The sequence below is a fragment of the Zosterops lateralis genome (assembly GCF_965231275.1).
Source record: "Zosterops lateralis genome assembly, chromosome: 37".
Lineage (NCBI taxonomy): Eukaryota > Metazoa > Chordata > Aves > Passeriformes > Zosteropidae > Zosterops > Zosterops lateralis.
Window position 1 is genome coordinate 96,116 of NC_139797.1, and position 10,072 is coordinate 106,187.

Sequence of the window (10,072 nt, forward strand, 5' to 3'; positions counted from 1 at the left end):
GTCCTCGGGGGTCCCGGGGCCCCCCCCCAGCGCCGCCGCCGCCGCCCGCAACACCCGAGCCCGCGACGCCCCCGGCAGCCGCCCCCACCTGCGGGAGCGGGGGGCGTTGGGGACAGACCCCTCCCCTCCGAGGGGTCCCATCAGGGGGGACACCCCCAGAAAGGGCCACCCCCCACCCCCGTCACTCACCTCGGGGCGGCCCCGCGGGCGGCGGCCACGGCCTGAGCCAGCTCGGGGTCATCCTCGGGGTCACCCACGGCCTGAGCCAGCTCGGGGTCATCCTCGGGGTCACCCGCGGCCACCAGGGGACTGCGACAGGGACAGGACACGGGGGGGTCAAAGGGCAGCGCTGTGGGGGGGACACGGGGGGCACCGGGACCCCTTGGAGAGAGAGAACCGGAGTCCTGGGGGGGACACGGGACCCTCAGGGGGGACAGGACTGGGCTGGGACCAGCCGGGGGTGTTAAACGGGGGTCCCGGTGGAGTTCCGGTCTTGGAGTTCTTCTCCTGGGACCCCCGAATTTGGGGTCTCCATCCCGGGGAGGGGTCCCTGCCCCATCAGGGGGTACCTGAGCGGCTCCTCCGCCTTGGGGGGCTGTTCCCAGGGGGGGCGCCCGAACTCCCGCAGCGCCTGGAGGGGGGGCGGGGGGGCAGAGCCCGTCTGCAACGGCACGGGACCCCCACCCGGGGACCCCAGACCCTGCCCCACCCCATCCTGAACCCCCCAGGACCCTCCCCACCCCGCCCTGGGGACCCCAGACCCTGCCCCACTCCACCCTGGGACCCCCAGACCCTGCCCCACCCCACCCTGGGGACCCCAGACCCTGCCCCACCCCACCCTGGGGACCCCAGACCCCACCCCACCCCACCCTGGGACCCCCAGACCCTGCCCCACCCACCCTGGGGACCCCAGACCCCGCCCCACCCGACCCAGGGACCCCAGACCCTGCCCCACACCACCCTGGGACCCCCAGACCCTGCCCCACTCCGCCCTGGGGACCCCCAGACCCTGCCCCACTCCGCCCTGGGGACCCCCAGACCCTGCCCCACCCCACCCGGGGACCCCAGACCCTACCCCACCCCACCCTGAACCCCTCAGGACCCTCCCCAGGAGACTCCACACCCCTCCAGATTCCCCAGGACCCCCCAAACCCCCCTGGACCCCTCCCAAACCCCCCAGGACCCCCCCAAACCCCCCCCCGACCCCCCCCCAACCCCCCCTGGACCCCCCCAAACCCCCCAGGCCCCCAAACCCCCCTGGACCCTCCCAAACCCTCCCAAACCCCCCTGGACCACTCCCAAACCCCCCAGGACCCCCCCCAGAGACCCCTCGGGCGCCCCCACCTCATCCGGCTCCGTGTCCGCGGCCCCCCCGGCGCAGCCCCCGCGGGGGTCCAGCAGGTCCAGGGCGTTGAGCCACACCAGCCCCTGGGGCAGCCTGGGGAGGGGTCGGCAGCGCTCGGTGCGGGGGTCAGGGGGGTCAGGAGGGGTCAGGGGGGTCAGGAGGGGTCAAAGGTCACCTGTCCGCAGTGTCCAAGGCCGCGGTGATGTCCTGGGCCCAGACGGCGGCGGCCGCGGTTCGGGGCAGGGCTGAGGCCACGGCCACGGCCTCGGGGGGGCCCCGCACGGGCAGCAGCACCACCAGCGGCCCCGGGGCCTGGCGGGGCGGGGGGCGCTCAGGGGAGCCCCCAGAGGTGCCCCGGGCACCCCCGGTGTCACCCCCCGGTGTTGTCACCCCCCGTTGTCATCCCCCGGTGTTGTCACCCCCCATTGTCACCCCCCGGTGTTGTCACCCCCGTTGTCACCCCCCGGTGTCACCCCCCGGTGTCACCCACCGGGTCCCGCAGGCAGCGCGAGGTCGGGGCCACCCCCGAGATCAGCGTGGGGGGGAAGAAACGGCGCCCCCTCCCCTCGGGCAGCGGCGGCAGCGCGGCCTGGAACACCTGGGGGGGAAAAACGGGGGTCCCAAAGAGCGGGGACCCCCCAAAGTGACCTCAGGGGCATCCCAAACCCCCCCCCAGGGGACCCCCCAAATTCCCCCCCAGGGGGACCCCCCCCAAACCCCTCCCCAGGGGACCCCCCCAAACCCCCCCCCAGGGGACCCCCCAAATTCCCCCCAGGGGACCCCCCCCAAACCCCTCCCCAGGGGACCCCCCCCAAAGCCCCCCACAGCTGGTCCAATACCCAGGGGACCCCCCAAAGCCTGAGCCCCCTCCTCACCTGAGCCCCCCCTCACCTGAGCCCCCTCCTCACCTGAGCCCCCCTCACCTGAGCCCCCCCTCACCTGAGCCCCCCTCCTTACCTGAGCCCCCCTCCTCACCTGAGCCCTCCCTCACCTGAGCCCCCCCTCACCTGAGCCCCCTCCTCACCTGAGCCCCCCCCTCACCTGAGCCCCCCCTCACCTGAGCCCCCCCTCACCTGACCCCCCTCCTCACCTGAGCCCCCCCTCACCTGAGCCCCCCCTCACCTGAGCCCCCCCCCTCACCTGAGCCCCCCTCTCACCTGAGCCCCCCTCTCACCTGAGCCCCCCCTCACCTGAGCCCCCTCCTCCTGCGCCTCCCGCAGCAGCTCCTCGGGGGGGAGGGTCCCGGGGGGCAGCGGCCCCAGGTCGGTTTTGGGGTCCGTGGGGTCCCCGGGGCGCAGCCCCTCGAGCCGGGCCCCGGACCCTCCGCTCCAGCTCCGCGGCCACCGAGTCCTGGGCCAGCACCACGCAGCCCCCCCAGGGCAGCTGGGGACAGGGGGGACATCAGGGCAGCCCGGGACCCTCCGGGGACCCCCTGGAAAACTCACAACCCTCCCCAAAAAAAAACCAAAAACCTCCCCAAACCCCCCACAAATCCCCCCAAAACCCTGCAAAAAAACCCCCAAAACCTCACCAAAAAAACCCCCACAAAACCCCGCAAAAAAAAACCCCTGAAACACCCCCAAAAAACATAAAACACCCCCCAAAAAAAAACCTGAAAAAACCCCAAAAAAACCTCAAACAGCCCCAAACCCCCCCAGGACCCCCAAAGCCCCCCCCAGGACCCCCCCAAAACCCCCCCCCAGGACCCCCCAAAACCCCCCCAGGACCTCCAAAGCCCCCCCGGGACCCCCAAAACCCCCCCGGGACCCCCCAAAGCCCCCCCCCTGGGACCCCCAAAGCCCCACCAGGACCCCCAAACCCCCCCCGGGACCCCCAAAGCCCCCTGGGACCCCCAAAGCCCCCCCGGGACCCCCAAAGCCCACCATGGCCGGGGGGGCAGCAGCAGCGGTGGCGATGGCGGCGGCCGCGCTGTGCAGGTCAGCCGAGTCCAGGACAACGACCACGACACGACCCCCGCCCTGGGGAGCCCCCAGGCGCGGCCCCCGGCACGGGGACCCCCAGACCAGGCCCCGCAGCTGCTCCTGGGGGGGACGGGGGGCAGAGAGAGTGTGGGGACCCCCCGAATGGGGAGGGGGCACCTGCCATGGCTGTGACACCCCCAGAGGACAGAGAGAGCGCGTGGGGACCCCCAAAATGGGGAGGGGGCACCTCTCGTGGCTGTGACCCCCCAGGGGACCCTCAAAACTGGGGAGGGGGACCTGCCATGGCTGTGACCCCCCAAAATGGGGAGGGGGCACCTGCCATGGCTGTGACCCCCCGGGGGACCCCCCCAAACTGGGGAGGGGTCAGCTCCCATGGGTGTGACCCCCCAGGGGGACCCCCCAAAATGGGGAGGGGGATCTCCCAATGGCTGTGACCCCCCAGGGGACACACAGAGTGTGTGGGGACCCCCCAAAATGGGGAGGGGGCACCTACCATGGCTGTGACCCCCCAGGGGACCCCCAAAATGGGGAAGGGGCCCCCCCATGGGTGTGACCCCCCAAAATGGGGAGGGGGCACCTGCCAGGGCTGTGATCCCCCAGGGGACCCCCCAAAACTGGGGAGGGGGCAGTTTCAGTGGCTGTGACACCCCAGGGGAGAGACAGGGCACCTGGGGACCCCCAAAATTGGGGAAGGGGCACTTCCCATGGCTGTGACCCCCCAGGGGACAGATAGAGCGCGTGGGGACCCCCAAAATGGGGAGGGGGCACCTCCCATGTCTGTGACCCCCCAAACTGGGGAGGGGCACCCCCCATGGCCGTGACCCCCCGTTACCTGCGCCGCTCCCAGGAAGGTGACACCGGTGACCTCGGGGTGGTCCCGCAGGGCCCGGCACAGCTCGGGGGGTCCCGCCAGGACGTTGAGGACCCCCGGGGGCAGCGCAGCCCCCTCCCCACTGAGCTCCCCCAGCAGCAGCAGCGGGGGGGCCGCGGCCGGGGGGGCCAGGACCAGGACGGTGTTCCCTGGGGGGACACCCCAAAAGGGTCCCCAGGTGTCCCCAGCTGTCCCCAGGTGTCCCCAAAGTGTCCCCAGGTGCCCCCAGGTGTCCCCAGGTGTCCCCCGAGTGTCCCCAGCTGTCCCCAGCTGTCCCCAGGTGTCCCCAGGTGTCCCCAAGTGTCCCCAGGGGTCCCCAGGTGTCCCCAAGTGTCCCAAAAGTGTCCTCAGCTGTCCCCAGGTATCCCCAGCTGTACCCAGGTGTCCCCAGGGGTCCCCAGATGTCCCCAGCTGTCCCCAGGTGTCCCCAGCTGTCTCCAGGTGTCCCCAGCCGTCCCCAGGTGTCCCCAAATGTCCCCAGGTGTCTCTAAGTGTCCCCAGGTGTCCCCAGCTGTCCCCAGGCGTCCCCAGGTGTTCCCTCAGGTGTCCCCAGCCATCCCCAGGTGTCTCCAGGCATCTCCAGCTGTCCCCAGCTGTCCCCAGCTGTCCCCAGGTGTCTCTAAGTGTCCCCAGGTGTCCCCAGCCATCCCCAGCTGTCACTCACCCATGGCCAGCAGCGGCCCCAGTTTCCAGAGCAGCGTCGGCAGCGAGCAGGGACCCCCCAGGACCAGGGCCACCACCCCTGGGGACACACGGGGGAGGGGGTCAGGGGACACGGGGAGGGGACAGGGGACACTCTGGGGGGGACAGGGGACACTGTGGGGACACTGTGGGGGACAGACAAGGGACACTGTGGGGACAGGGGACACACACGGGGGGGACAGGGGACACTCTGGGGACACTCTGGGGGTCAGGGGACAGGGGGAGGGGGTCAGGGGACACTGTGGGGGGGACAGGGGACACTCTGGGGACAGACAGGGGACACTGTGGGGGACAGGAGACACTGGGGACACTCTGGGGACAGACAGGGGACACTCACCCAGCGGGGTCCAGCCCTCCAGGCCGGGGGGCCCGAGCTGGACCCCCCCCGCGGGCGCCCGCAGCAGCCGCAGCCCCAGGCCCAGGTCGGCCCCGAGGGTCCGGCAGAGCGGCCGCCCCCCGGCCACGGCCAGCAGCGCCCCCAGGACGGCCCCGCGGTCACTCTCCAGGACAGTGGCCAGCCTGGGGACACAGGGGGTCAGGGGGGGCACGGGGGGGTCAGGGGGGCTCAGAGGGGTTTGGGTCATTTGGGGTCACCCAGGGTCACTCAGAGTCACTCAGGGTCACTCAGGGTCACCCGGGGTCACTCAGGGTCACTTGGGGTCACCCGGGGTCACTCAGGGTCACTTGGGGTCACTCAGGGTCACTCGGGGTCACGTTGCCACGGGAGAGGGAGGGGACCAGGACAGGTCAAAGGTCACCAGGGGAGGTCAGCAGGGGTCAGGGGGTCACGGGGTCACTCACCGGGTCAGGCACTGACCCCTCCGGGGCCCCCCCAGCCCCGCCCAGGCCTCGGACGCCGCTGCCGCCGCTGCCACGGCCACGGCCAGGTCCGAGCTGTCCCCTGAGGGCACCGCGGCCACCGCCCGGCCTGGGGACGTGACAGGGGGTGTGAGAGGGGTGGCCACTGACGGCCGTGGTGACCCCAGACCCTGACCCTGACCCCAATCCCAAACCCCAACCCCAAACCCTGACCCCTGACCCCAAATCTGACCCCAATCCCTGACCCCTGACCGCAGTCCTGGTGTGTCCCAGTGACCCCAAATCCATGACCTTGACCTTTAACACCTGTCCCCATCCCTGTCCCCTGTCCCTGTCCCCATCCCTGTCCCCTGTCCCTGTCCCCTGTCCCCATCCCTGTCCCCATCCCTGTCCCCATCCCTGTCCCCTGTCCCCATCCCTGTCCCTGTCCCCTGTCCCCTGTCCCTGTCCCTGTCCTGTCCCCTGTCCCCTGTCCCCTCACTGTCCCCTGTCCCCTGTCCCCATCCCTGTCCCCTGTCCCTGTCCCCTGTCCCCTCACTGTCCCCTGTCCCTGTCCCCTGTCCCCTGCCCCTGTCCCCTGTCCCTGTCCCTGTCCCCTGTGTCCCCCTGTCCCCTGTCCCCATCTCGTACCCGTGGCGGCCTCAGGACACTCCAGGCTTCTCCTCCCCGGCGGTTTCAGCCACGATCCGTCCACAAAGTGTCCGAGGCTTCGGCCGTGGGACTCCAGCCACGCCTGGGGGGGCGGGGGACACCCCTGGGACCCCCTGGGACACCCCTGGGACCCCCCTGGGACCCCCTGGGACCCCCCAGGCCCAGCAAAGCCCCCCCCGACCCCGCCCCAATGACCTTGGGGACACGGGGGGACTTTGACCCCGACACACCCCAAGGGACTCGGGGCTCCTCCTGTCACCCCTTCAGCCCCAGGGACCCCCCGGGACCCCCAGGATACCCCAGTGTCCCCTCAGGACCCCCCAGGACCCACCAATGACCTCCCACGACCCTCCAGAAGCCCCCAGGACCTCCCAGGACCCCACAGTGCCCCCCAGGACACCCCAGTGTCCCCACAGTGACCCCACAGTGCCCCCCAGTGCCCCCCAGGACACCCCCATCCCCACAGGACCCCCCAAACCCGCCCCAATTCCCCCAAAGATACCTCCCCCAGCCCCCTCATTTCCCTCCCAATTCTTCAGGAGACCCCCAAGACCCCCCGAGACCCTCAAGGACCCCCCAGAACGTCCCCCGCCAGGGCCCACCCAGATCCCCCTCCTCACCTCTCCCGGGTTGGTCCCGCCGGTGATCGGTCCCTCCTCCATCGTGGCGAAGATTTGGGGAACCGGGAGAGCCCCGAGGGCCGCCAGAGCCGCCATGGCCACCGAGACGGGGCGGGTTCGGCCAGAGCGGCCCCGGGAAACCACCGAGACGGGGCGGGGTTGGCCAGAGCGCCCCCTGGTAACCATGGAGACGGAGCGGAAGTGGCCAGAGCGGCCCCGGGCACCACCGAGATGAGGCGGAAGTGGCCAGAGCGGCCCCTGGGTTACCATGGAGACGGGGCGCCGGGAGCGGAAGTGAAGGCCTGTGAAGCGGTGAGGGCGGCCCGGGGGGGCCTGAGGGATCTCAGAGGAGTTTTGGGGGTCCCGAGGGGTTCGGGGCTCCCAAGGCGTTCCCAGGGAGGCTCCCTCAGGCCATGGCGGACCCGTCGCTGCTCTCGGCCGAGCTGGAGGCGGACGAGGAGGAGGAGGAGGCGGCGCTGCGGCGGCTGCTGCTGCAGGTGGGGCCGGGCCGGGGGGGTCCCCAAACCCCGACCCCAAACCCTAACCCCAAACCCCGACCCCAAACCCCAAACCCTAATCCCTGTTCCCTCAGGTGAACCCAGCCCCGGAGAATCCGACCCATGAGGACCCTTCTCGCCCCATCACCCCACAGCCAGGTGAGTTGGGGTCTCCCCTGTGTTTTGGGGCGGGCTCGGGGGGTCCCCTGTGCCCCCTGACCCCCCCTGACCCCCGTTTCCCCCCCAGGGCTGTGTGTGAAGACCCGCGCCGGGGGTGACAAAGTCTTTGTCAACGTTTGTCACTCGCCCGAGGTGCCCCCGCCGCCCCCCGTGTCCCCCCCGGGGCTGCAGCGCCTCCTCCAGGACCCCCAGGGCGGCTTCAGGATCCCCATGAGCCTCGGGGAGCCCCACGCCGAGCTGGACCGAGGTCAGACCCCTCCCCGGGACCCCCCTCGGAGCCCCCAAATCCCCCCTAAACCCCCCCAAACCCCGCAGGAGGGCGAGGCTGCACCGCCTACGACGTGGTGGTGAACTCGGGGTTCTTCAGGACGCTGCAGGTGAGGTGGGGAGGGGGGAATGGGGGTCTGGGGGGGGCTCTGGGGAGGGGTCTGACCCTCCCAAATCCCCTCCAGACCGACCCTTTGTACCTGGAGTTCTTCCTGACCGTGGCCATGGAGGGGCTGTCGGAGAAGTACGGGGTGGAGCTGGAGCTCACTGGTGAGTCTGGGGGCTCTGGGGGGGCTGAAATGGGGCTGGGGGCGCCCCGGTGACCCCCCCGTGCCCCCCCAGGCTGGCGGGTGCTGCGGAACAGGAAATTCCTGGGCTCCATCTCCGCCCAAAACATCCGGGCCCGGCCCCGGCCCCACATCCAGGAGCTGCCGGGGTGAGTGGAGGGACACCCCTGGGACCCCTCCCCAAAATCCCCGGGGCTCTCCCGGCCTGACCCGTGCCCCCCCCCCCCCCGCAGTCCCCCGGAGCCCCCCCAGTTCGTGGTGGTGGCTGAACCCTCGGCACAGCACCCAAAGGTGCTGCAGGCCCGGGTGCACCTGCCCCAGGTGGTGAGTGGGGGCGACTGGGGGGGCTGGAGGGGACTGGGGGGGACTGGGAGATGCTGGGAGGAACTGGGGGGAACTGGGAGGTGCTGGAGGGGACTGGGGGGTGCTGGGGGCAACTGGAGGGGACTGGGAGGTGTTGGGGGAACTGGAGGGGACTGGGAGCTGCTGGGGGAGAATTGGGGGCAATTGGGGAGAACTGGGAGGAACTGGGGGGAACTGGGAGGTGCTGGAGGGGACTGGGAGGGGCTGGGGTGCACTGGGGGACACTGGGAGGAACTGGGAGATGCTGGGGGCAACTGGGGGGCAACTGGGAGGAACTGGGGACCATTGAGGGGCACTGGGGGGCACTGGGGGCTGCGCTCGGAGGAGTTCCCACCATCCTGGGCGGGGTTGGGGGACAATGGGAGGCGCCCCCAAAACCTGAGGAGGGATTTGGGGGTGCCGTGGGCGTGTCCTAACCTTGATAAGCCCCGCCCAGGAGGGGGCGGGGTCTCTGTGGCTGGGGCTGAGCGAGGAGCGGCTGCTGCTGGCCCCTTTCCCGCCGCCAGGGGGCGCTGCCGGCGGCGATGGAGGGGCCGGTCCTCCCGCCCGCCAGGGGGCGCTGCTGGAGCTGGGGCTGCCCCGCCCCCCGGACCCCGCGAGGTGCCGCGCGCGCTTCCACCGCCGCTCCCGGGTAACCATGGCGACCGCGGGGACACGCCCCTTCCCTCCCCGGAAACACGCCCCTTTCTGCCCAAAGTCACGCCCTTTTCTGCCCAAAGATACGCCCCTTTTTGCCTGGGGGACACGCCCCTTTCTGCCCAGGGACACGCCCCTTTCCTGCCCTGGGGACACGCCCCTTTCCTGCCCTGGGGACACGCCCCTTTTCCAGCCCGGGGACACGCCCCTTTCTGCCCCAGGGGCACGCCTCTTTCTGCCCAAAGACAAGCCCTTTTCCCGACCTGGGGGCACGCCCCTTTCTGCCCTGGGGACACGCCCCTTTCCCGCCAAGGGGACACGCCCCTTCCCGGCCTGGGACACGCCCCTTTCCCCTGGGACACGCCCCCCCGGTGACAATGGCGCCCCCTGCAGGTTCTCACCGTGACGATGCCGCTGCGGGCCTGAGGGGACCCCTCCCCAAAACGGGACCCCCGAGAGCTGCCCCGGACCCCCCAGGACCCTCCAGGACCCCTCAGGACCCTCCTCAGGACCCCCCAGGACTCTCCCAGACCCTCCTGGACCCTCCTGGACCCCCCCAGGACCCCCCCTGGACCCCCCCTGGACCTTCCAGGACCCCCCCAGGACCCCTCAGGACCCTCCTGGACCCCCTAAATCCCCTCCAGGATTGTGGAGGAACCCTCCTGGACCCCCCAGACCCCCCAGGACCCTCCTGGACCCCCCCAGGACCCTCCCGGACCCTCCAAGACCTTCCCAGACCCCCCCAAGACCCTCCTGGACCCCCCCAAGACCTCCCAGGACCCCCCAGGACCCTCTTGGACTCCCCCAGGACCCTCCAGGACCCCTCAGGATCCCCCAAGACCCCCTAAATCCCCTCCGGGATTGTGGGGGAACCCCCCGGGACCCTCATCC

The 10,072-nt window shown here is 71.3% G+C and overlaps 2 protein-coding genes across 2 annotated transcripts; one reads left to right on the forward strand and one right to left on the reverse strand.

Annotated features, from left to right (window-relative positions):
• Positions 1-185: 185 nt before the first annotated feature.
• On the reverse strand, positions 186-5,996 carry ALDH16A1 (aldehyde dehydrogenase 16 family member A1; the record flags this gene model as incomplete). The annotated part of the gene is made up of 12 exons (XM_083882105.1): positions 186-309; positions 570-631; positions 1,345-1,438; positions 1,521-1,657; positions 1,836-1,943; positions 2,536-2,957; positions 3,216-3,387; positions 4,121-4,308; positions 4,824-4,901; positions 5,199-5,380; positions 5,663-5,789; positions 5,972-5,996. The coding sequence occupies 12 exons, from the start codon at positions 5,994-5,996 to the stop codon at positions 186-188; spliced, it is 1,719 nt and encodes a 572-aa protein (XP_083738231.1).
• A 1,234-nt stretch (positions 5,997-7,230) lies between these two features.
• PIH1D1 (PIH1 domain containing 1) lies at positions 7,231-9,650 on the forward strand. The gene is made up of 9 exons (XM_083882047.1): positions 7,231-7,448; positions 7,544-7,607; positions 7,696-7,875; positions 7,944-8,005; positions 8,081-8,165; positions 8,238-8,331; positions 8,416-8,506; positions 8,982-9,176; positions 9,575-9,650. Exons 1-9 carry the CDS (start codon positions 7,365-7,367, stop codon positions 9,605-9,607), a joined length of 888 nt encoding a protein of 295 aa, XP_083738173.1. The 5' UTR covers positions 7,231-7,364; the 3' UTR covers positions 9,608-9,650.
• Positions 9,651-10,072: the final 422 nt, after the last annotated feature.

Coding starts and splice junctions, on each gene's coding strand:
- PIH1D1 (XM_083882047.1), top strand. CDS start 7,365: ATGGCGGACCCGTCGCTGCTCTCGGCCGAGCTGGAGGCGGACGAGGAG. Junction 7,608..7,695: donor CCCCATCACCCCACAGCCAG/GTGAGTTGGGGT, acceptor TTTCCCCCCCAG/GGCTGTGTGTGAAGACCCGC. Junction 8,166..8,237: donor GGTGGAGCTGGAGCTCACTG/GTGAGTCTGGGG, acceptor GTGCCCCCCCAG/GCTGGCGGGTGCTGCGGAAC.